At 37.7% G+C, this 26,977-nt stretch overlaps 1 protein-coding gene across 26 annotated transcripts in view; it reads left to right on the top strand.

Annotated features, from left to right (window-relative positions):
- Positions 1-26,977, top strand: part of TTLL5 (tubulin tyrosine ligase like 5) — a 311,462-nt gene that overhangs the window by 130,097 nt on the left and 154,388 nt on the right. For 17 of the 26 annotated variants that reach the window (XR_004431492.1, XM_033187359.1, XM_033187354.1 and 14 more), the window contains 2 exons: positions 8,385-8,572; positions 9,078-9,116. Coding sequence is in view for 25 of the 26 variants with exons in the window: in XM_033187359.1 (XP_033043250.1) it covers positions 8,385-8,572; positions 9,078-9,116 (227 nt within the window). In the remaining variant the exon portion in view is untranslated. The remainder of the gene's footprint in view (positions 1-8,384; positions 8,573-9,077; positions 9,117-26,977) is intronic. The other 9 variants (XM_033187360.1, XM_033187358.1, XM_033187365.1 and 6 more) reach the window with 3 other exon arrangements.

Here is a 26,977-nt window from a genome sequence, read left to right as displayed (position 1 = left end):
GAATAATGCTGCTATGAACATTTGTTTGTAAGTTTTTGTGTGGACATATGTTTTTATTTCTCTTGAGTGTATAGCTAGAGTAGAATTGTTGGTTCATATGATAACTTACTGTATTTCCTCTTTTGAGGAACTTGTAAACTGTTTTCCAAAGTGACTTTGCCCTTTTACTAACAGCAATGCTTGAGGGTTCCAGTTTCTCCATGTCCTTGCCATTACTATGAGTTGTCTCTGTTTTTGATTTTCACATCCTAATGGGTATGAAATAGTATCTCTTTTTTGTGGTCATGATTTGCATTTACCTAATGGCTAATGATGCTGAATATCTTTTCATTTGCTTATTGGGTATTTTTATATCTTCTTTGGAGGAGTGTCTTTTAAATTCTTTGCCCTTTCAAAAATTGGTATGTTTTTGTTTTTATTGTTGAATGTAAGTGTTCTTTATATACTCTGGATAAGAGCCCTTTGTCAGATAGGATTTAGAAATATTTTTTCCCTACTTGATGGTTACCTTTTTACTTTCTTGAAGCACAAAGAATTTTAGATTTTAATAATGTCCAATTTATCTGTTTGTTTCTATTGTCACTTGTGATTTTTTAAATCTTATCTGGAATACTGTTGCCTAATCAAGTGTCACAAAGATTTCCTCCTTTTTTTTTTTTTTGAGACGGATTGTTGCTCTGCCGCCAGGCTGGAGTGCAGTGGCATGATCTCGGCTCACTGCAACCTCCGCCTCCAGGTTCAAGCAATTATCTTGCCTCAGCCTCCCGAGTAGCTGGGACTACAGGCTCAGTTAATTTTTGTAGTCTTTAGTAGAGGTGGGGTTTCACCATGTTGGCCAGGATGGTCTCGATCTCTTGACCTTGTGATCCGCCCACCTCGGCCTCCCCAAAGTGTTGGGATTGCAGGCGTGAGCCACTGTGCCCAGCCCCAATTATGTTTTATAGTTTAGGCTCTTACACTTAGGTCTTTTGTCCATTTTGAGTTAATTTTTCTGTATGGTATAATTTAAGGGTCTAACTTCATTCTTCTGCATGTGGATATTCAGTTATATCAGCATCATTTGTGGAAAACAGTATTGTTTCCCCATGGGATTGTCTTGGCACTCTTCTCAAAAATCAATTAATTATAAATGTAAAGGTTTATTTTTCAGGCCTCAGTTTTATTCCATTGACCTATAAGTCTGACCTTATGCCAATATCACATTGTCTTTATTGCTACAGCATTAGAGTAAGTTTTGAAATCACCAAGGATGATTGTTCCAACTTCACTCTTCTTTTTCAAGATTGTTTAGGCTGTTCTGGATCCCTTGCATTTTCATATGAATTTTAGGATCAGCTTGTCAATTTCCTCAAGAAAAGGCAGATGGGATTTTGATAGGATTATTATCTGTGGATCAATGTGGGGAGTATCTTAACATCAGTCAAGATTTAAACACTAGTAATAGCTATGTTAAGGTGAGTTACAGCTAAGACATGTTTTCTAAATAGCCAGTCTATATTTCTTAATATCTGATTTCAAATGAAATGGATATTTTAATAGACAGCTTGAGTCAGAGATATTAAATGGTCCGCTTTAATAAGTCATAAATATGACTATATGCATATGTATAGATCTCTGCTAATTCTGGATAATCATCGTTGTTGTGATTTAATTTTCTAAAATCAGTAATTATAATGATCAGTAATGTTCTGGTTTGAACTGTTTTTTCCCCATGTAAGAAATTCAGTAAGATCAATGTTTTCGGTGGCCTGTGTTATCAGAAAAACTTTTTCAAAACCCTCCCTTTTGATCCTTTCCAAGAAAAGTATAGGGAGCAAAAGAAGTTGGTCAGTTCATAAATATTTTCTGATATCTGTTGTGATTTCTTTTTTGACTCTTGGATTATTTATAAATATATTATTTAATTTTCAGGTAGTTGGGATTCTTTATTTTTATAATTGGTTTGTAGCTTATTTCCACTGTAGTCAGAGAACATATTCTGAATGGATTAAACAATAGTAGACGGCAATATACGGACAAAAATATGTAATTTACAACAGCCTGTAATTGATTGGAGTTAAATTTTTCTGTGGTAATTGAATGCTTTTGGAATAAGAGTAAGATTTTATTTTACTACAGACTTTTTAAAGTTAAATATACAGCATCAAATTTCAAAGGTCATCACTAAAAGAATAAAAGTATAAATTCTAATCTTATGGGGAGAAGAAAAATGAATTGCGGATAAAAAACATGCAGAAATTTAGGTGTATGCAAGCAAGAAGCATAGAAAAAGCAAGATAAATAGAAATTTAAAACATAGTAAATTGGCTGGGCACAGTAGCTTATGCCTGTAATCCCAGCACTTTCAGAGGCCGAGATGGGCAGATCTCTTGAGGTCAGGAGTTCGAGACCAGCCTGGCCAACATGGTAAAACCCAACCTCTACTAAAAATACAAAAATCAACCAGGCGTGGTGCCTCCGGCCTGTAGTCCCAGCTACTCAAGAGGTTGAGGCAAGAGAATCACTTGAACCCAGGAGGCAGAGGTTGCAGTGAGCCAAGATCACACCACTGCACTCCAGCCTAGGCAAGAGAGCAAGACTCTGTCTCTAACTACTAAAAACAAAACAAAAAACCTGGTAAATCAAGTCCAAATATATCAAGAATCAAATAAACATAAATAGGTTAAACCTGACAGATTTTTAAAATCCAACTATATGCTGCTTACCAGAGGCACACCTAAGTTTAAGGACACAGAATGTTTAAAAGTAAAAAATTGAAGAAAGAAACACCAATAAGTACCAACCAGAAGAAAGTTGGTATGGTTGCATTAATGCATGCTAAAATAGGCTTGAAGATATAAAACTTTCTTACAGATAAGGAGTAACTACATAATGACAAAAAGTTCGGTTCAGTCAAAAGTTTAACAATTCTAAAAGTATCTGCAAATAATAAAATAGCCTCCAAATATGTAACACAAAAATGGAAACAACCACACAAAGAATGTATAAATCCACTGTCTTAGTGGGTGATTTCCACATACTTCTATTAATTATTAATACACTAAACAGATTTTTAAAACGCAAAAAGGATAAAGAGGATTTGAACAAGGAGATAAGTTTATTTATTTATAATATATAGGACTGTGCATTCAATAATTAGACAAAACACCTCAAGCATACGTGATATATTTATAAAAATCTGTCATATCCTACATCATAAACAAGAGAACAAATTGCAGAGACGTGGTATCACACAGCCACATTCTTTGTCCACACTGCAATTAAGTTGAAAGCCAGTAACAAAAAGATATAGAAGAAACCCCCATGTATTTCAAAATTTAAGAGTCAAAGAAGAAATCCTAATGGAAGTAAATTATTAAGTATTAGAACTAATGATAATGAAAAAGTTGTATGTCCAAATAAGTAGAGAGCAATGCAAATCAGTATTTGAAGGGAAATTTACTGGCTTAAATAATTATAGTTGGTGTGCACCTGTAGTCCCAGCTCCCTGGGAGGCTGAGGCAGGAGGATTCCTAGAGCGCAGGAGTTTGAGACCAGTCTGGACAACATAGTGAGATCACATCTCTAAGAATAAATAAATAAATAAATAAATAAATAAATAAATAAAAACTTATATTTGAAAAGAAGACAGGCTGGAAATTAATGTGCTAAATGTCTGGCTTTAGACATTATAAAAACAACAGTATCATAAATATAAATAAAGGATAAAGAAATAAGAAAGAAGACATGGGTAAATAATATAAGGAATAGAAAAGCAGACATAGAAAATATAAATACACCCAAAATGACAAAAATAATCTTGTTAACTTTATTCCAATAAAATTGAAAGCTTAACATAAAATGGACCAAACTCATACAAACTATAACTTATGTAAAATTGACTCAAGAAGGTGAAGAAAGTCTGAATAGTCCTATAAGCACTAAAATAAGTGATACAGTAGTTGAAAGTCTTAAAGAAAACGTAAGGCCTAGATTTATGGGTAAGTTCTAATCTTTCAAGAGGTAGATAATTTTAATATATTTTTAAAAACTCTTCTGGAGTGTGGAAAAAGAGATACTTTTCCTCAAGTTATTCTGTATGGCTAGTTTTATCTTAATAATAGAACCAGTTAAGGAAAGTATTAAAAAGGAAAATTACAGACTGGCTTTGTTTATGAACATAAATGCAAAAATTTGAATCAAAATAAAAGCCAATTAACTCTAGCAACATCTAAAAGAAATAGTACACCATGAGCAAGTTTATTCAAGGAATGTAAGAGGGGTTTAACGTTAGTAAACCTATAAATATCTTTCGCCATGTTAATATAATAGATTAAAGAAAAAACCATATTCTTCGTCATGGTACATGCAGAAAAAGAATTTGATAAAATTCTGCACTCATTCATGATAACTCTCAGCTCATTAGGAAGAGGAGACTCTCTTAACCTGTAAAAGGATATCTGCTAAAAACCTACTAGAGCTATCGGTCTAAATAAGGAAACGTTGAAAGCATTCTCTTTAACATTAAGAACAAGTAAGGATGCCCACTAATATTCCTTCTGTCCAGTATTTTACTAGAGATCAGAAACAACATAGTAAGATAAGAAAAAGAAATTATAAGCATAAGGATCATCACTTCTTGGCCTTTTGGTTAAGATCAAGTATAAGCATAAGCATCAAAAAAGAGGAAACAAAATTGTGTAATTGCAGATAATATATTGTCTACATAGAAAACAAAATAATTACAGATACATTTTAGAAATAGTTATTTTAGGCCGGGCGCGGTGGCTCAAGCCTGTAATCCCAGCACTTTGGGAGGCCGAGACGGGCAGATCATGTTGTCAGGAGATCAAGACCATCCTGGCTAACACAGTGAAAACCCGTCTCTACTAAAAAAATACAAAAAACTAGCCGGGCGAGGTGGCGGGCGCCTGTAGTCCCAGCTACTCGGGAGGCTGAGGCAGGAGAATGGCGTGAACCCAGGAGGCGGAGCTTGCAGTGAGCTGAGAACCGGCCACTGCACTCCAGCCCGGGTAACAGAGCGAGACTCCATCTCAAAAAAAAAAAAAAAAAAGAAATAGTTATTTTAGCATAAGATTAATATTAAAAAGTTAATTGCTTTCAAAATTACTTGCCAGAAGTGATAGAAAACAATTTTTTGATTGTAGCAAAATGTAAATAGCATATAATTTACCATTTGAACTATTTTAAGTTCAGTGGCATTCAGTACAGTCACATTATTTTACAGCCATCACCACCAATAAAAATGTTTTTAAAAATGTCATTAATAATAGCATAAAAGCTGTGTCACCTAGGAATACATTTAGAAAAGAAAGGAAGTTTTATAAGACTACATTGAAAGACATAGATATTAGAGATTAATGAAAATTTAAATAAATAAATGAAAATTTAAATAATTAAATTTAAATAAATATACCACGTACATGCATAGGAAGACTCAATATCATCAAAGTTTCCATTTTCATCACATTAATCTCTATATTCAATACATTTCCAACCAAAATCTCAATAAGTGTGTCGTTGAATTTGGTAAGCCTGTTCTAAAATGATAATAGAAAGGCAAAGAGCCAAGAATAGTGAGAACCTACTGAAAAAGAAAAATAAGGTGGAGTAGCACCTTATTAATATAAAGGTCTGATACTTAAGACAGTGTGGTATTGGCAAATGTGTAAACAGATTGACCAGTGGAACAGAATAGAAAGTTAGAAACAATCACACAGGAAGATGGAACTTTGATGTATGACAGAGATGGCATTGTAGATCAGAGGAAAGCGAGAGATTTGTCAATAAATGCTTCTGGGGTTGTTGGTTATCCCCACAGAGAAAGATGAAATTAGATCCCTGCCTCACACCATGTATAAAATCAATTTCAGATAAAAAACTTCCATAATGAAATAAAATAATAAGATAAAGGAGACCATCATTAAGAACTTATGGTATGGAGCAAAAGTAAAAACAAAAGCATAAGTCATATAAGTCAATAAGAAAAAGATAGCCCAATAGAAAAATGATACCAGAAAAGAGGTAACATTTTCAACATCATTATTAATCAGGTACATGAGACTTCAATGGGAATTATTAAGACACTTGACAATACTAAGTGTTGAAGAGGCTATAGATCAATAGGAATTTTCTTTCTTTTTTAAATTTGAGACAGGGTCTCACTGTGTTACCCATGCTGGAGTTTAGTGGTGCAATCATGGCTCACTGCCGCCTTGACCTCCCAGGGCTTAAGCAATCCTCACACAAGTCTCCTGAGTAACTGGGACTATAGGCCCATGTCCCCACACCCAGCTAATTTTTTGTAGAGAAGAGATCTCACTTTGCTGCCTAGTCTGGTCTCAAACTTCTGTGCTGAAGTGGTCCTCCTGCCTCAGCCTCCCAAAGTGCTGGGATTACAGGTGTGAGCCACCGTTCCCGGCCCAGGGATTTTTTTTGTTTGTTTGTCGGAGTGTAAAAAAGTACCACTTTGGGGCCGGGTGTGGTGGCTCACACTTGTAATCTCAGCACTTTGGGAGGCCAAGGCAGACTGATCACAAGGTCGGGAGATTGAGACCATCCTGGCTAACACTGTGAAATCCCGTCTCTACTAAAAATAATAAATAAAAAAATTAGCTGGGCATGGTGGCGGGCACCTGTAGTCCCAGCTACTTGGGAGACTGAGGCGAGAGAATGTCGTGAACCCAGGAGGCAGAGCTTGCAGCGAGCTGAGATCACACCACTGCACTCCAGCTTGGGCAACAGAGCAAGACTCTGTCTCAAAAAAACAAAACGAAACAAAACAAAAAAAAAAACCACTTTGGTATTACTACATAAACTTGAAAATTTACATACTTTGTGACCCAACAATTCCTCTCCTGGGCATATACAAGAGGAGCTCTTCTACATGTGTGCCAGCAGATGTATGCAAGAGTGTTTATGGCTGCATTGTTTATAATGGCAATATGCTTGCAATAACCACAATAGCCATTGATGGGGAATAGAAAAATAAGTTGTGGTGTATTTACAAAATGGAATGCCAGACAGCAAGGAAAATGAATGATTTTCAGCTATATTTAGCTAGGATAAATCTTGGAAGAGTAGTGTTGAATCACAGAGCAAGTCCCAGGAAATATCTATAGTAGGGTACCATTTTTGTAGATCTCAAAAACAAGCAAAGTTTTCTGGTATTTTGTTTGTATATGCATATACACACAAATATATTTGATAAAACTTTTTGTTTTTTAAAAAAAGAATGATTGATAAGGGGAGATTAGGAATGGGGAGGAACAAGCACATAGGTTAGTGCATATTGTTGATAATGTAATTCCTAAGTTGAGTATTAAGCTCACAGGTGTTCATTACAATATGCTTATAACTATATATACAGCTATTATAAATATTTTGTATGTACTAAATAATATAGTAAACATGAAAAAGTTACAGATTTAGAAAGTCAGTTGTATATGCAGAATGATCACTGTTATATTAGCATTAATTTTAAAAAGACAGAAAGGAAATAGGTTATGTTATTTCTACTTTTCTGAGTTTAAAATTTTTTTTCAAAGAGGTGACTTTTACAATCAGGGAAAATGTGAATTTTTATTTTATTTTATATTTAGAGACGGGTTCTCTTTCTGTCACACAGCCTGGAGTGCAGTGGCATGATCATAGTTCACTGTAACCTTGAACTCCTGGGCTTAAGCGATCCTCCTGCCTCAGCCTCCCAAGTAACTGGGACTACAAGCATGAGCCACCATGCTCAGCTGAATCTTGATTTTAAGTATTTTTTTTTTGCCAGAATTTCAATGCTTAAATAATAGAATGCTCTGATATTACAGTTGAAAGAAGAAAATTTAAATCTGAAAGGGAAATCAGCCGTTTGAAAATATAAGGTTATTGTTATTTTTCTCATTATACTCCATTTTGCTTTTATCCCCGTTTCCCTTTTGAGCTTTCTATTATAGATGATTTGACAGTGGATGCCACAGACTGTTGACAAGTATAGTTACATAACAAGAAAAACAAATAAGAATTATAATGAGTTTCAAAGATATATTTTTTATTCAGTAAGATTAGCAAATTCTAGGATTGGTTATTCCCCATTACATGTAGTGAAAATTCTTCTTTGTGAAACTTTCATTATAAGCAAAAACACATTAATAAATAATGCATGTGGCAGTTTGGTAATGCCACATGCCACATGGTAATGCCACACAGAAGAGTTTCTAGGTTATGGTAACCATTTATTTTTGTGATCATTTGAAGATGGCTTATTTCTCCTATATTATTAAAGATCCCTAGGGTTCAGTAAAGTATCTGTTGACGTGAGATTTCTGTCATTATCCTATTTTATTTTTCAGGGCTTTTTTTCCTAAATGAGTGAAAACTTTTCTCCTTTTTAGCAGGATCGTGCTATCTAAACAAGCATCATTCAGGAATAGCCAAAACACAAAAAGAGGGAGAAGATGCTTCTTTGTATAGTAAACGATACAACCAAAGTATAGTTACAGCAGAACTTCAGCGGCTAGCTGAGAAGCAGGCAGCGAGACAGTATTCTCCATCCAGCCACATCAACCTCCTCACCCAACAGGTACGGATGGTCTGGGTTGCCCAAGAGCTCTTTGGACCTAAGGATAGAATGAATTAGTGACAGGGTACTTTGTCTTTCCCTGTCTTTACTATTCCCATATACTGATGCCTCTTGAATGAGTATTATTAATAGTTGGTTTCAAGCTAAAGGATCAAGTGTTTCCTCTTCAAATTTAAAGAAAATTACTTTCTGTTACAGGCATTGTGAAGTAAGTCTGCTACTGGATATAATGTACCTATTTCATGGATAAACAGACTTGAATGTTCATCTGTAAATATAATTTTAAAGGATCTTTAAAAATAATTTCTTTTCTTTGGTAAAATTTTCCATTGAGTTCTAGTCTTATAAATCTTTTTACCATAATTTTATAACATTACCGTTAAAAAAATTTTTTTTTCTGTACTGCCTTTTATTTCATGATCCCAGGATGTTTTATGGGTAACTGATTAATTTCATATTTTATTATACCCTTATCCAATATAATATCATTCTTCCCATTTTACAGATGGAAGGACCTGAGGCTGAAAGAAGTTATGTGATCAAAGTCATTCAACAAGCTGGGTGGATAGAAATAAATAACAGGATATTGTCCTTATGCTATATAGATACTAACAATCTTGCAACACAGTGAAGGTAGATGGCACTTTCAAGAGCTTTGTGAGTTCTCTTTGTCCTTCTTGCTGGTTATCCCTGTGGTGTTTAATTGAGGGAAAAGCCATATCTCTTATTCCTTAATGCTAAATGGCATCAAAGTCCTCCAAAGGAATTATCATAATTTAACTCCACAGTTATATTTTGCTAGTTGTTGATGTGCCAAATTCCTTAATTGGTAGTAACTCTGTAGTGATAATCAAGTCTCGAAAAAAGTGAAGCTGAAAATTACTTTAAGTACATGCTAAAAGTAGGCAACACACTGCTCCCTGGTGGTACCCTACTTCTCTGTATAAAATTTAGGACCAAAACTAAAGCTAAGCGTCTCATGGACTTAGTTTTACTTCAGCCTCATCCCAGCATGTGAAGCAGTAATTATTGTCTTTCTCAAATCCTTAGTTGTTTGAAGGGAGTAAAGAAGGCCTAATGTGAAATAGGAAGCAAAGAACGCTACAAGAACAATGTTGATTCTTGGAGGGAGTTGGATAGTTAGATTTTAGTGACAGAATGGTGGGAAGAGGGAATGGGATACCGAGATACGATGGGAAGGAATTTTCTAATTAAGTGGCTATGAGACGGGAAAGGCCAGCGCTCTGCTACACTTTTATCATTGGGTCACTAACTAGATTATATGTTTCCAGTTTATAAATGGACAGCTAGGAGCACCAAGACATTCAGATTTTGTGATGGCAGTAAAAAAAAAAGAAAAAAAAATAGTGCTTACCTATTTCTAGCTCCTATCATTTGCTAGACTGCAAAGCCTACAAAGTGAAAAGATCCTAATCTTGTGGGAATCCAAGGTGACTGTATCCTGATTGGGAAGTCATCCCCCTTCAGTTCGTTTTTTTTGTCTATAAAGAACTTCAGTGCCAGTGAGTTAAAAGTCCAATAGACTGTGGTTTGTAGGGATATGAACTTGCCATTAGATGTCAGTGTTAACTTTTAGAGTCTTGGTAGTAGGGTGGTCAGTGCTTGGTACAGTACTGAGGGAGGTGCTGTAGGATGTAATAAGCAGGATGGAGTAGTGGAGAAAGAGCTGGATTAGCCATCCACAGACTTGCCACTGACTCCTGTGTGATCTTGAGCAGTTCACTCCATTGTTATTCTGACACTGACTCCTGTATGATCTTTGACAGTTCATGCCACTGTTCTGCCACTGATTAGCTGTGTGATCTTGGATAGTTCACTCAACTCTTCTCCTGACACTGACTGGCTGTGTAATCTTGGACAGTTCACTCTACTCTTCTCCTGACACTGACAAGCTGTATGATCTTGGGCAATTTGCTCCACTGTTCTCCTGCCACTGACTAGCTGTGTGATCTTGAGCAGTTCACTCAACTTCTCTTAACCTCAGAGTCTTCATTGATTGATGAGGAAAATACAACAGGGTCATGAGAATATTAAGCAAAACCTGTAAATGCAATGTATGTGGAAAATATTGTTATTTCAGCCGTAAAAGGCTTTCAGTAGTAAATGGCTTCTAATTTGGTTAGAAACAAGTTTTTAGATGAAGTGTACTTTTTAGTAGTTTTTCAAAAATTATTGTGGGTACATAGTAGGTGTGTATATTTATGGGGTGCATACAATTTTTTTTATTTCAGTAGGTTTTTTGGGGGGAATCGGTGGTGTTTGGTTACATGGATAAACTCTTTAGTGGTGATTTCCAAGATTTTGGTGCACCTATCACCCAAGTAGTGTACACTGTAACCAATGTGCAGTCTTTTATTCCTCACCCTCCTCCCACCCTTCCCCTCAAGTTCCCAAAGTCCATTATATAATTCTTGTGCCTTTGTGTCCTCATAGCTTAGCTCCTACTTATAAGTGAGAACATATGATGTTTGGTTTTCCATTCCTGAGTTACTTCACTTAGAATAATGGTCTCCAGCTCCCTCCAGGTTGCTGCGAATACCATTATTTTGTTCCTTTTTATGAATGAGTAGTATTCCATGGTGTATATATATACACACCACATTTTCTTTATCTACTCATTGATTGATAGACATTTGGGCTGGTTCCATATTTTTGCAATTGCAAATTGTGTTGCTGTAAATATGCATGTGCAAGTATCTTTTTCATATAATGACTTCTTTTCCTCTGGGTGGATACCAGTAGTGGGATTACTGGATCAAATGGTAGATCTACTTTTAGTTCTTTAAGGAATCTCCATACTGTTTTCCATAATGGTTGTACTAGTTTATATTCCCACCAACAGTGTAAAAGTGTTCCCTTTTCACCACTTCCATGTCAGCATCTATTATTTTTTGATTTTTTAATTATGGCCATTCTTGCAGGAGTAAGGTAGTATTGCATTGTGATTTTGATTACACAAAATCTGATAATTAGTGACGTTGAACATTTTTTCATATATTTGTTGGACATTTGTGTATCTTCTTTTGAGAATTGTCTATTCATGTCCTTAGCCTTTTTGATGGGATTGTTTTTTTCTTGCTGATTTTTTTTTTTAGTTCCTTGTAGATTCTGGCTATTAGTCCTTTGTCGGATGCATAGTTTGTGAAGATTTTCTCCCACTGTGTGGGTTGTCTGTTTACTCTGCTGATTATTTCTTTTGTCTTCAGAAACTTTTTAGTTTAATTAAATTCTATCTATTTATCTTTGTTTTTGTTGCATTTGCTTTTGGGTTCTTGGCCATGAGGTCTTTGCCTAAGCCAATGTCTAGAAGGGTTTTTCTGATGTTATCTTCTGGAGTTTTTGTCGTTTCAGGTCTTAGATTTAAGTCTTTCATCTATCTTGAGTTGATTTTTGTATAAGGTGAGAGATGAGGATCCAGTTTCATTCTTCTACATGTGGCTTGCCAGTTATCCTAGCGCAATTTGTTGAATGGGGTGTCCTTTCCTCAGGTTATGTTTTTGTTTGCTTTGTCAAAGATCAGTTGGCTATTAAGTATTTGACTTTATTTATGGGTTCTCTATTCTGTTCTATTGGTCTATGTGCCTGTTTTTATGCAAGTACCATGCTGTTTTGGTAACTATATCCTTGTAGTATAGTTTGAATTTGGGTAATGTGATGCCTCTAGATTTGTTCTTTTTGCTTAGTCGTGTTTTGGCTATGCAGGCTCTTTTTTGGTTCCATATGAATTTCAGGATTGTTTTTTCTAGTTCTGTGAAGGATGATGATGGTATTAAATTGCTGAATTTGTAGATTGCTTTTGGCAGTGTGGTCATTTTCACAATATTGATTCTACCCATCCATGAGCATGGGATGTGTTTCCATTTGTTTGTGTTATCTATGATTTCTTTCAGCAGTGTTTTGTAGTTTTCCTTGTAGAGGTCTTTCATGTCTTTGGTTAGGTATATTCCTAAGTATTTTATTTTATTTTTTGCAGCTGTTGTAAAAGGTGTTAAATTCTCGATTTGATTCTTAGCTTGGTGGCTGTTGGTGTATAGCAGTGCTACTGATTTGTGTACATTGATTTTGTATCCTGAAACTTTACTGAATTTATTAGATCTAGGAGCTTTTTGGATGAGCCTTTATGGTTTTCTAGGTATATGATCATATTGGCAAACAGCAACAGTTTGACTTCCTCTTTAATGATTTGAACGCCCTTTATTTCTCTTGTCTGATTGCTTTGGCTAGGACTTCTAGAACTATGTTGAATAGAAGTGGTGAAATGGGCATTCTTGTCTTGTTCCAGTTTTCAAGGGGAATATATTCAACTTTTCCACATTCGGTATAGTGTTGGCTGTGGGTTTGTCATAGATGGCTTTTATTACCCTAAGGTATGTCCATTTTATGCCGATTTTGCTGAGGGTTTTAATCATGATGGGATGCTGGATTTTGTTGGATGCTTTTTCTGTGTCTATTGAGATGACCGTGTGATTTTTGTCTTTGATTCTGTTTATGTGGTATATCACATTTATTGACTTGCGTATGTTAAACCATGCCTGCATCCCTGGTATGAAACCCACTTGATTATGGTGGATTATCTTTTTGATATTCTGTTGGATTAGGTTAGTGGCAGAAACCTCAATTACTTGTGGACCAACCTAGAATTTTGTTTGGAATTTTTGCATCTGTATTCGTCAAACAGATTGGTCTGTAGTTTTCTTTTTTTGTTAATGTCCTTTCCTGATTTTGGTATTAGAGTGTTACTGGCTTTATAGAATTATTTAGGGAGGATTCTCTTTTCCTCTGTCTTTTGGAATAGTTTCAATAAGATTCGTCTCAATTCTTCTTGAATGCCTGATGGAATTCAGCTGTGAATCCATCTGGTCCTGGGCTTTTTTTTATTGGCAATTTTTAAATTACCATTTCAATCTTGCTGCTTGTTATTATCTGTTCAGAGTTTCTACTTCTTTCTGGTTTAGTCTAGAAGGGTTGTATATTTCCAGGAATTTATCCATCTCCTCTAGGTTTTGTAGTTTGTGCACATAAAGGTGTTCATAGTAGCCTTGAGTGATCTTTTGTATTTCTGTGGTATTGGTTGTACTATCTCGTTTCATTTCTAATTGAGTTTATTTGGATCTTCTGTCTTCTTTTCTTGGTTAATATTGCTAGTGGTCTATTTTTTTTTTTTTTTCGAAGAACCAGATTTTTGTTTCATTTATCTTTTGTATTGGGTTTTTTTGTTTCAATTTTATTTAGTTATGCTTTGATCTTTGTTATTTGTTTTCTTCTGCTGGATTTTGGTTTGGTTTGTTCTTGTTACTCTATTTCTCTGAGATGTGACCTTAGATTGTCTATTTGAGCTGTTTCAGGCTTTTTGATGTAGGCATTTAATGCTATGAACTTTCCTCTTAGCACCACTTTTGCTGTGTCCCAGAGATTTTGATAGGTTGTGTCACTGTTATGATTCAGCTCAAGGAATTATTACATTTCCATATTGATTTCATTGTTGACCCAACGACCATTCAGGAGCAGATTATTTAATTTCTGTGTACTTGCATGGTGTTGAGGGTTCCTTTTGGAGTTGATTTCCAATTTTATTCCACTGTGGTCTGAGAGAGTACTTGATGTAATTTTGATTGTCTTAAATTTGTTGAGACTCATTTTGTGGCCTATCTTATGGTCTGTCTTGGGGAATATTTCATGTGCTGATGAATCGAATGTGTATTCTGCAGTTACTGGGTAGAATGTTCTGTAAATATCTGTTAACTCCGTTTGTTCTAGGGTATGGTTTATGTCCATTGTCTCTTTGTTGACTTTCTGTGTTGATGACCTGCCTACTGCTGTCAGTGGAGTATTGAAGTTTCTCACTATTACTGTGTTGTTGTCTATCTCGTTTCTTAGGTTTGGTAGTGTAGGGTCCAGCCCCACAGGGTCGGTGGGTTTTTCTCCCCGTGTGCGGAGACAAGAGATTGTAGGAATAAAGACACAAGACAAAGAGATAAAAGAAAAAACAACTGGGCCCAGGGGACCACTACCACCAAGACGCGGAGACCAGTAGTGGCGCCGAATGCCAGGCTGCACTGATACTTATTGGATACAAGACAAAGGGGCAGGGTAAGGAGTATGAGTCATCTCCAGTGATTGGCAAGGTCACATGAGTCATGTGTCCACTGGACAGGGGGCCCTTCCCTGTTTGTCAGCCGAGGTGGAGAGACAGAGAGAGAGAGAGAGAGGACACAGCCTATGCCATTATTTCTGCATATCAGAGACTTCTAGCACTTTCACTAATTTGTTACTGTTATCCAAAAGGCAGAGCCAGGTGTACAGGATGGAACATGAAGGTGGACTAGGAGCGTGACCGCTGAAGCACAGCGTCACAGGGAGACGGTTAGGCCTCTGGATAACTGCTGGCGGGCCTGACTGATGTCAGGCTCTCCACAAGAGGTGGAGGAGTAGAGTCTTCTCTAAACTCCCCTGGGGAAAGGGAGACTCCTGTACCCGGTCTGCTAAGTAGCGGGTGCTTTTCCTTGGCATTGATGCTACTGCTAGACCTAGGGCCGCTTGGTAACGGGCGTCTTCCCAGACGCTGGCGTTACCTCTAGACCAAGGAGCCCTCTGGTGGCCCTGCCCAGGCATAACAGAAGGCTCACACTCTTGTCTTCTGGTCACTTGTCACTATGTCTCCTCAGCTGCTCTCTCTGTATGGCCTGGTTTTTCCTAGGTTATAACTGTAGAGCAAGGATTATAATATTGGAATAAAGAGTAATTGCTACAGACTAATGATTAGTGATATTCATATATAATCATATCTATTATCTATATCTAGTATAACTATTCTTATTTTGTGTATTTTATTATACTGGAACAGCTTGTGCCCTCAATCTCTTGCCTCGGCACCTGGGTGGCTTGCCGCTCATATAGTAGTAATTGTTTTATGAATTTGAGAGCTCCAGTGTTAGGTGCATATATATTTAGGATTGTGGTATTTTCCTGTTGGACTAGTCCTTTTATCATTATATAATGTCCCTCTTTGTCTTTTTATTGCTTTGGATCTTTAAAGTTTGTTTTGTCTGATATAAGAATATAAAAATAGCTACTTCTGCTCACTTTTGGTGTCCGCTTGCATGGAATATCTTTTTTCACTCCCTTAAGTTTATGTGAGTTTATGTGTTAGGTTTCTTGAACTTATATGTTAGTTGAGTTTCTTAAAGACAGCAAATTTTGTATCTTTTAAGGGGAACATTTAGGCCATTTACATTCAACATTATTATTGAGATGTGAGGCACTATTCTGTTCATCATGCTAGTTGTTGCCTGAATACCTGATGATTTTTGCATTGTGTTATTGTTTTATAGGCCCTGTAGGATTTATGCTTTATGGAGGTTCTATTTTGGTGTATTTTGAGGTTTTGTTTCAAGATATAGAACTTTCTTTAGCAGTTTGTGTAGTGCTGCCTTGGTAGTAGCTAATTCTCTCAGCATTTGTTTGTTTGTCTGTAAAGGACTTTATCTTTCCTTCATTTATGAAGCTTAGTTTCACTGGATATAAGATTCTTGGCTGATAATTGTTTTGTTTAAGGAGGCTAAACATAGGACCCCACTACCTTCTAGCTTTTAGGGTTTCTGCTGAGAAATCTGGTGTCAATCTAACAGGTTTTCCTTTATAGGTTACCTGATGCTTTTGCCTCATAGCTCTTAAGAGTCTTTCCTTTGTCTTGACTTTAGATAACCTGAAGACTATGTGTCTAAGTGATGATCTTTTTGTGATGAATTTCCCAGGTGTTCTTTGAGCTTCTCCTATTTGGATGTCTAGATATTTGGCAAGGCCAGGGAAGTTCTCCTCAATTATTCCCCCAAATAAGTTTTCCAAACTTGGATTTCTCTTCTTCCTTGGGAACACCAGTTATTCTTAGGTTTGGTCGTTTAACATAATCCCAAACTTCTTGGAGGCTTTGTTCATTTTTGGGGATTCCTTTTTCTTTGTCTTTGTTAGATTGAGTTAATCAAAAGCCTTGTCTTTGAGCTCTGAAGTTCTTTCTCCTACTTTTTTGATTCTATTATTGAAACTTTCCAGTGTATTTTGCATCTCTTTAAGTGTGTCTTTTATTTCCAGAAGTTATGATTGTTTTTTATCGATGGTCTCTATTTCCCTGGAGATTTTTTTGTCCATATCCTGTATTATTATTGTTATTATTATTTAGTTTCTTTAAATTGGTTTCCACCTTTCCCTGGTGCCTCCTTAAGTAGCTAAATAATCGACATTTTGAGTTCTTTTTCTGGCAGTTTAGAAATTTCTTCTTCGGATCCATTGCTAATGAGCTAGTATGATCTTTTGGGAGTATTAAAGAACCTTGTCTTGTCATATTACCAGAATTGTTTTTCCAGTTCCTTCTCATCTAGGTAGTCTGTATCTGAGGATCTGGGTTCAAGGGCTGCTGTTCAGATTCTTTTGTCCCACTGTTTGGTTCCTTGATATGGTATTCTCCTTCTTCCCCTAGGGATGGGGCTTCCTGAGAGCCAAACTGCAGTGATTGTTATTGCCCTTCTGGGTCTAGCGCCCCAACAGAGCTGCTGGGCTCTGGGTTGGTACTGGCAAGTTTCTGTGAAGAGTCCTGTGATGTGATCCATCTTCAGGTCTCTCAGCCATGGATACCAGCACCTAATCTGGTGGAGGTAGCAGGGGAGTGAACTCTGTGGACTCTGTGAGGATCCTTCGTTGTAGTTTTGTTTCGTGAGCTGGTTTTCTTGAATGCTGGTTGTGCTAGTGGTTTTTTGGCCTCCAGCCAGAAGGTGGCGCTTTCAAGAAAGCATCAGCTGATAGAAGCTTGCCCTGAGGTCGCCTGGGTAAGTATTCAAGTTTCTCAGGTGCTGGGCGGGGCCATAGAGCTCCCAAGATATTGTGTCTTTTGTCTTTAGCTACCAGGACGGGTAGAGAAAGACCATCAGGTTGGGGCAGAGATAGGCGTGCCTGAACTCAGACTCTCCTTGTACAGGGCTTGCTGTGGCTGCTGTGGGGGATGGGGGTGTGGTTCTCAGGCCCATGGAGTTACTTTCCCAGAGGGATTATGGCTGCCCCTGCTGCGTCATACAGGTCACCAGGGAAGTAGGGGAAAGCCAGCAGTGGCAGACCTCACTCATTTCCCATGCAGCCAACAAGGCCAATCTCTTGGGGTGCATAAGATATTTTGATATAGGCATATAGTGTGTGTTGATCATATCAGGGTAAAGGTATCCATCACCTCAAGCATTTATCCTTTCTTTGTATTACGGACAATCCAGTTATACTCTTAGTTACTTTAAAATGTACAATAAATTATTGTTGACTGTAGTCACCCTGTTGTGCTATCAAATACTAGATCTTATTCATGCTAACTATATTTTTGTACCCATTAACCATCCCCACTTCCCCCCACCCTCTGTACTTTGTTGTTGCAAAACTCAATTATAGGTTCAACCCTTTCCCTTCAGAGGAAGTGATTCCTTAATTTGGAATTTGGAAAATTCTGTCATTGATTATTCTTTTTCTGGTAAATAACTAATAGCATGTTATAATGGTTTAGTATAGATTCTGGTATATTTGTTTACCAACAGTTTCCCTTTTTCTCTAGTTATGTTTAAAAAGAAATTTACTTTAGTTTCTTACTCACTGAGTCAAGTGATACAATGTCTGTAGCTTTCTAGAAAGAGGTGGATTTCCAGTCAGAAAGTGGTGAGAGTTCTGCTCTTCTCTCTGGAGTTAGGGCCTGAAAACTTAAACTTAGCTGTTACCAGAAACAAGTTTGTGTCCAGTAATCACTTTAAATGTTTTTTATTTCCTCTTACCTGTTTTCAGATTCTCGATTCCTGTTTTCTGTTTGTGCTTTCTTTTCTTTGTTTTCCCTTTTCTAATAGGTTTAATTAGTATTTTCTCCCCTTTTAAAAATAAGATTTATTCTGGATATGTTTATTCATTCTGTTTTATTGTTTTCTAATTCATTGTTTTCTTGCGTTATCTTTACTAATTCCTTCTTTCTGCTTTCCTTAGCTTTGTTCTACTATTTTGGTATTTCTCCCCACCTTGAGTTAGATGCTTAATTTATTTTCATTCATTCTTGGTATTTTTTTCCCTATATAAAAGCTATGAATTTTTCTCTGAGCATTGCTTTCATTATATTACATAAATTCTGATATATCTTTAATTGGCTTTCTGGGCAAGGAGTTAAGAGATATTCTACTAACTAAGCAAAGTTGAATTTAAATTACTTGTCCCATTTTGGAAGATGAGTATAGACAATTGAAGTTGTTGGGTATTTCTGAAAAATCATTATATTTGGCCTATAATTTCAACTGCTTAGCCTATTAAAACTTTTAGTGGCATTTCCTGCAAAACTTTTTATTTCATTGTGTTTGTGTGTGCATGTGTGTATGTATATATTTAAAAAACATTTTGCTAGGCTCTTAAGAGTCTTCCAGGCTTTGGTACTAAGCCATGGGAATGATATAACACATAGTCCTCAGTATGAAATAACTCATTCACTTGTAATGGTAGCAGCTACATAAACAGATGATAATAATATCATGGAATATGCATGACAGAGATAGTCTGAGGGAATAACAACCACTAAAAGAGGCCCCAAACCCAGCTTGTGGGTGGGAGTGGGGAGAAAGCTGAACTAGCCTTCTTGGAAGAGATTATATCTAAACTGAATCTTAAAGGTAGGCAGGTAGATGGCAGAAGGGGAGAAACAGTTTACAGAATAAAAACTTGCTTGTGCGTATGTAGGAAAACGAGAGATAGGCTAAGGATGTCACAGGATGGAGAGTCAGCAGAGCCTAGCTAGGAATGAATTTGGGCGAGAAGGCAAGGCCTGGTTCACGGAGAGCTTTCATGCCCTGTGAAGGAACTTGTCCTTTGTTTCATAGATGATGGGGATCCTCTGAGACATAATTGCTTTGCCTTTTAGCTGGACCACTCAGGTAGCTTGAAGAGGATGGATTTGGAGGATGAGGCAGTGTCACTCCTTTTTCCTCCATGCTCGCTGGTGAAGATAATGAGGAACATTGAACTAGCCAACGGTAAAGAAGCAAAGTATTGTGACAAGCCAAAAATTTGATGATAAAATGTAGAGGGACTCAGAATTTACATTAGAGGTTAGACTCTTAAGAAATCTGTCTGGCAAAAACAGAAGCTCATATCCTGTATAGTTACTACTACTCCTGCTGTGATTTAACTTTGTTTATAGCCTAAAACACATAAAAATATCAAACTCTCCCTGCCACATGAGCAGCGGCCACTTCTAAAAATCTTGCAAGCACGGGTATACTTGAAATATAAAGAGATAAATGTTCTCAACTACAACCATTCAACAAATAACTTAAAAATCTGAGCAGAGAGCAGGTCAAATTTAATTCTTTCCCTTGGCCCAAGAGAAGCTGGTTATCTTTTGGAGATGAGATCTTTTGGAAATCTATGTGTATGTCCCTGAAGGCAGGGTTTTCTAGAAACATCTTGCACCTGGGCTGGGGGCAGGAGAAGTGCTGTGGTGGCCAACAGGGTGCTGAGCTTCCCTGTGAAGTCTCACTATCTCTGCCTGACTCCATGCTGGAGGGGAGTGTAGTGCTCTGAAGAGATGCAGCCCTTTGTGGTTATTGCCATTAGTGAACAGAAGAATGTGGTGAATTAGCCCAGCTTTGTGGTGAGAAGTGGGAGGCAGGGAATCAGAGGGAGCGCTGGCCCTCTCCATGCAGGCAAGTGTGAGATTGCAGGACCCAGCTATCATTAGGAGCAACTCCAGCTCTTCCAGCCTGGGAGTTTAATCAAAGGGATAACAGCAGACCACCCAGGTGGGGGCTCCAGTGTGAACGAATGTGCTGTGTCAGTCTCTGCTCCCCAGCCAGCCAGTGCCCGGGATGTGGCCAGGCCTCCTGGAAATGTGCTGACAGATACAGATAGGGGAGGAGATACTTTTTGCTCTTCACATTTTTCATTTGGATGGAGAGTGGGGAAAAAAAAATCCGTTCCATTTCTTTCATTTTTCTTGCTTCTTACCCTGAGACTTCCTTGCCTGGTCCTAGAGAAAGAGAGATGCAGAGGTACATAACGCTTGGTTCACAGCAGTTAAACTCTTTCAGTCTCTCTTTACAAAGGAAATCGTTATCATTTCTTCTGCTTCAGCAGCTACCACTGTAAGGGTCCACAATGGACCTTGAGTGAATCTCAATTTCAGATATTCCAAATGAAGAGAAACGTAGCTAAATCTTTGAAATGGTTACAAATGTTCTCTAGGATTGAGGCCGATGGCACCCAGTTTATCACAAGCTTCACCAATTGGCACTGGAAACTCTTTCTGCCTCCTTAGTTTATCTAGACACATTTGAACTTATGTACATTTGTGCTCGGATTTTGTGGTTGTTTGCTAACTCTAGTTCCTTTAGTTTCATATTCTTTCTTAGTAGAAAAAGTTGTTGTTCTTTTTACCATATACAATATTCTTTCCCATTTCTAGAAGCAGAAAAAGGTAAATAGAAAAAGGCACAAACTTTTGAGTCAGCAAGACCTTGGACAAGTTGTTTAACATCCCTGTGCCTTGATTTCCTCATCTGTAAAATGGGGTAGTTTTGGTATCAAGACCAGTTCTTATCTTGGCTACTTGTGCCTCTCTGTTCCAGGACCCGGCTCTAGTTGATCTGATCTAATTTACTAGCTTTTCTAGGTCTCAAGTCTTGAAGCTCTCATTTTCTTTAGTTCCTGGCCTACTGCATGATCTCTTGTTTTAAAATAGCCTTTGTTTTACTCTGCCACCCCTTCAAACTCATCTTCCTTGTACTGCCAAACTTCTTTTAAAATAACACCCCCTTGTTGGCTCTAGTCTCCGTCCTGCCCCTCCACCCCCGCACACTTGCTCTTGCAGTCTGACTTCATCTCTTACATTTGTCCATCTCTCTCTCAAAGGGCACTCATGACCTCAGAATTGCCAACTTCAGTCACTGTTTTTACTCTTCTTCCTTTAGCATGTGGCTATTATTAACTGCTTCTTAGGTGAAAATTTCCCTTAGCTTTTCTAACCCTTCAGTAATTCCTCTGAGAGATCATTCCTTCCGCTCTCCCTGAAAACTAGATTCCATTTTCAACATGTTTTTCAGAGCCACTGGCATATAGACCTTAGGTGTATAAAGTTGATCATAGCAGAGTGGCTCTGGTTGAAGAAGGTGGAGTGGCCCCTGGGCATCTGCTTCTCCCTGGTCTTTTTGGATCCTCCAGCATATCTCTGAATTCTAGACTGCAATCCTCAGAACTTTTTTTTCCATAGTTTCCCCTGGAGTAAAGTTCCTTTTCCTATGATTTCATCCTGGAACTTCTCTGTAGATTTCTCCCAAATATATATCTTTAGTTTGAGCCTCCTTGCTGAGAGTCACATCCAAATTTCCACCTGTGAGACATTTCCACCTAACTATATTGCACAACATTCAAAATACTTGATGTATTTTGAGCATATTTTGAAAATACTCAGAAAAGTCTTAAACATATTTAAAACTGTTATTTGCCTCTTTTTGTTCTGCTCTATATTAGTGACATTGCAATTCTTGGAATTCTAGAATCCCAGGGAATTTAGGAATGGAGCCATTGGTTTATCAGTGCCTCTCTTCACTTCCTCATTCTATGTCCAGGCAGTTGTCAAGATTCTACAGTGTCTCTGATACCTATCCTGTTTTTCACTTTTCCATTTACTGTCCTGCTTAAGACCTTTATTATCTCTTGGATGGACAGCTGCAATTACCTTTTCACTGGTTTCTTGGCCAGTCTCTTCCTGTTCACCCTAGTCTTTGCTTTGCTCTGAAAGATTCTTTTTTTGTTTTTTTTTTGAGATGGAGTCTTACTCTGTTGCCCAGGCTGGAGTGCTGTGGCGCACAATCTCAGCTCACTACAATCTCTGCCTCCCAGGTTCAAGTGATTCTTCTACCTCAGCCTCCCAAGTAGCTGGGATTACAGATGCCTGCCACCATGCTGGGCTCATTTTTGTATTTTTAGTAGAGATGGGGTTTCACCATCTTGGCCAGAGTGGTTTCAAACTCCTGACCTCAAGTGATCCATCCACTTCGGCCTTTCTTTTTTTTTTTTTTTTTTTTTTTTTTTTTTTTGAGACGGAGTCTTGCTCTGCCACCCAGGCTGGAGTGCAGTGGCCGGCTCTCAGCTCACTGCAAGCTCCGCCTCCCGGGTTCACACCATTCTCCTGTCTCAGCCTCCCGAGTAGCTGGGACTACAGGCGCCGCCTCGTCGCCCGGCTAGTTTTTGTATTTTTAGTAGAGACGGGGTTTCACCGTATTAGCCAGGATGGTCTCGATCTCCTGACCTCGTGATCCGCCCGTCTCGGCCTCCCAAAGTGCTGGGATTACAGGCTTGAGCCACCGCGCCCGGCCACTTCGGCCTTTCAAAGTGCTGGGAATTCAGGTGTGAGCCACCGTGCCCAGCCATAATGGATTCTTTCATAAATCACAAGTCTCATCATGGTACTCTTCTGCTTAAGAATCTCAAGGGCCTTTCAGTTGTCTATAATGGGAGACCCAGGCTATTAAGTGTGATTCAAAGCCTTTATTTAGAATCCGGCTCCAGGCTACTTTTCCAGCCTGTCTCCCTCCTATCACACATGTTTTAGTGCAGCTCAACTAGAGTTTCTGTTAGTCTCCATGCCTTATGCTATCTCCTCATGGAAAATGTTCCCCAGTCACCATGTCTAATCTGGGCATCTGTCCAGGCTCAGTGTAGATGCCACTTCACTCATATGCACACTGTTTCACTCATCACACTAGATATGTCAAGATAGCTGTCTCTTTTAACAGACAGTGAACTCCTTGAGGGCAGTGTCCTTTGCTGCCTCAACACCTGACTCATTGATAGTCCTCCAAAAATGTGCTGATTCGACTGGACTACAAGGTAATTCATTGAGAATTGAATCATGTCCATTTTTTCACCAGTTTTTCCCCAGCTTACTAGATATTAGTAGTATGCACTCAATACGTATTTTTTAAATAAATATGTAAATGAAGAACCCTCTGCTGCCTCAGCCAGAAGTCATCTTTCTATTCTCTGTGCTCCTTAAGTCCTTCATTACTTTTTATAACAGATCTATTGTAATTATTTTGCATCTTTTCTTTCCTGTTTTGCACTGAACTACATGATGCAGTTCTTTCTAACGCATCACCTAGCGCAAGGCCTTGCACTTGGCAGTCATCACATGCTTGCTAAATTGAAAATTCCTTTTTTACATTTTGTAGGTTTTTATATTTTCTTTAAAAACAATTGATGGCTGGATGCAGTGGCTCACTCCTATAATCCCAGCACTTTGGGAGACCAAGGTGGGTGGATCGCTTGAGCTCGGGAATTCTAGGCCAGCCTGGGGAGCATGGCAAAACCCAACTCCACAAAAAAAAAAAGACAAAAATGAGACAGGTGTGGTGGCGCGTGCCTGTAGTCCCAGCCACTCCGAAGGCTGAAGTGGGAGGATTGATTGAGCCCAAGAGGTCAAAGCTGCAGTGCGCCATAACTACACCACTGCACTCCAGCTTCGGCTACAAAGTAAGGCCCTGCGTCAAAATTTTTTCATTGATACGACCATACCTGCCCTTCATAATTAAGCAGTTGACATTAATCAGATGCTTACTTTGTACTAGGCATTGCGCCTAGGACTTTATATGCATTATCTCTTTAACCCTAATGAGGTGTAGGTACTTACTTTTTACCAATTAAGATGAAGAAATAGAAGCTGGTAGGGTAAGTGACTGCTAATGTCACACCGATGGCAGGCTACTGTGCTAAGACTCAAACTCAGCTCTATCTGACTCTATATTCTTTACCTCAGTGTTTTTCTGCTTCTTTCGGTGTGAATAAGGACTCAAACCTCTCATTAGGTGAGAGTGACTGAACTTCACCCTGTGAGCATGTTGTTCCATGATGTTGCTACAGAGTTGTAGCCAAGCCTATATTTGTTCCTGCTCAGAGAAAGGAGGAGTTAAACTTTCTGTTTTCTTGATTTGAAATGCTTCTCCAGTTCTTGAAGCAGCTTGCAAAACATGTGGCTCTGTTGAGAATTATCAGTTATTTGTTGGGCAAACTCCTCATCAGATTATTTTATGGTATAGTCAACTGATTCTTCAAGCAGGCAAAACTCAGCCTTGTTAATCACTAGAGATGCAATAAGAATAGATCTACTTATGATGGCAACAGCAACTCCCCTGTCAACACACAAAATCTACATGTATAAATTGGAAACAGTACGAAGAGATTTGGCCATTTTGTCAGGTTTCCCAGGAATGTCTCTGGCAAATCTTGATCTGGAACTCTGTCTGGATTTTGGAACACTAAATGTCTATATGTATACATATATTATGGAAATGATGGCACTCAACAGAAAGAGAAGATATGCCAAGAGAATTTAGTGCTGAGGTATTGGAACTGCAGAGATTTCCTGCTTTTCCTGACACTCTTTAAACTATGATCAACATTTAACCCTTCTTTCCTGGTGATTGGAGTGTGAATTTCTTGAGATTTATTTTATCAGCATCCAGGAGTTGAAGAAGGAATTGAATTGTTGCTGGTGATTTAATATATGCTTGTGAAGTGCTTTTGGGGACTGTTCAAAATATAACTGTTTAAGAATAGTTCTTTTCATTTTTCTGATTGAATATATTCTCTAATATTTCTCCATTGGTGAAAATCTTGTAATTGGTGCAGATCTGGCACTTTTGGTTTTCCTCTTCTTTTACCTTGAGTGAAACAGATCTTGGTCCACTGATATTTCCTATTCCAGGATTACCTTTTACTCTAGCAAAACAGATGAAAACAAGTCAGGAGCGACTAGGCACAGCATTTTCCTGTTCCAGATCATTCAGATCCCCATGGCTGCAGGAATCAAAGCTATGGCATGTTCAGTTGATCCAGTCATGTTCTTTTTTTCTTATTTTTTAAAATTTTTATATAGAGATGAGGTCTCACTATGTTGCCCAGGCTGGTCTCGAACTCATGGGCTCAAGTGATCCTCCTGCCTTGGCCTCCCATAGTGCTGGATTATAGGTGTGCGCCACCATGCCAAGCTGATCCAGTCAGATTTTGATATATCTATATATATCAGGATATATAATGTTATATATATTTTATATATATATTAAAGAATGTACATATATATTCTTTATATATGAACACCACAGAGAACATTATTTTTAAATGACAGTGAGGTAGTTTTGAGGATAATATGAATGCACATTTAGACAAATTTATCCTTTTATCAGTAGAAGTGATTCTTAACCTTTTTGGATTCGGAAATCCTTTGGAGAATTGAATTAAAGCTTTGTTCCTCCTCCTGAAAAAAATGTACATTCGAACTTACAAATTTGCATTAATTTCTAAGGGTTCAAACACCCTCACCCTCAATCAGGCTCTGTCTTCATGCCCATGCCCCATGGGTCTCTAAGTTAATATCTCCTGAAAATGTTTAGGTAGTATATAACCATTAATATCAACAATTTGGCCCAAACTCCAAATCCGTGAGTATCTTTGTTTTATACATTCTCTGTGTATTTCAGTGATAGCCCCACATTAGGCTATAATATCCATGAAGGCAAGGATTTGGGGGTTATTCATATATCACGGTGTTACATATTTTGGGGGGTACATGTGATATTTAGATACATGTATACAATGTGTAATGATCAAGTCAGGGTAATTGGGATATCCATTGCTTCAAAGATTTATCTTTTCTTTGTGTTGGGAACATTAACAAGTCTTCCCTTGTGACTATTTTGAGATATACAATAAATTGTTAACTGCAATTTTCCCACTGTACTTTCAAATACTAGAACTTACTCATTTTATCTAACTGTATTTTTGTACTCATGAATCAATATCTCTTTTCCCTCCCCTTCCTTTTTCCTCTATTCTCTATATCCATGAAATCCACTCTCTTAGTTCCCACATATGAGTGAGAACATGCAATTTTTGTGTTTCTGTTCCTCACTTATTACATTTAACATAATGACCTCCAGTTCCATCCATGTTCTGCAAATGACAGAATTTCATTCTTTTTATGGCCGAGTTATATTCCTCTATGTATATATATGTCACTTTTTAAAAATCCATTTATCTGTTGATGGACGCTTAGGTTGATACCCAGCAGTGGGATTGCTAGATCATATGGTTGTTGTATTTTTAGCTTTTTGAGGAACCTCTATACTGTTTTCCATAATGACTGTGCTATTTGACTGTTTTTTGTCATTGTTTTATCCTCAATACTCAAAAGAATGCCAAGCCCAGAGTAGGTGCCTGATAAATATTAGTTTGAATTAGTAAAATAATCTTAGGAAACACCATTCCTAGACCTCCTCAGACAAGAATTATCTAAAATTTTTCTGGACCTGCTATAATGAGGAAATTGAACTA

Source organism: Trachypithecus francoisi, unplaced genomic scaffold (assembly GCF_009764315.1).
Source record: "Trachypithecus francoisi isolate TF-2019V2 unplaced genomic scaffold, Tfra_2.0 Lachesis_group3, whole genome shotgun sequence".
NCBI lineage: Eukaryota > Metazoa > Chordata > Mammalia > Primates > Cercopithecidae > Trachypithecus > Trachypithecus francoisi.
This window is presented reverse-complemented; position numbering and strand designations above follow the sequence as displayed.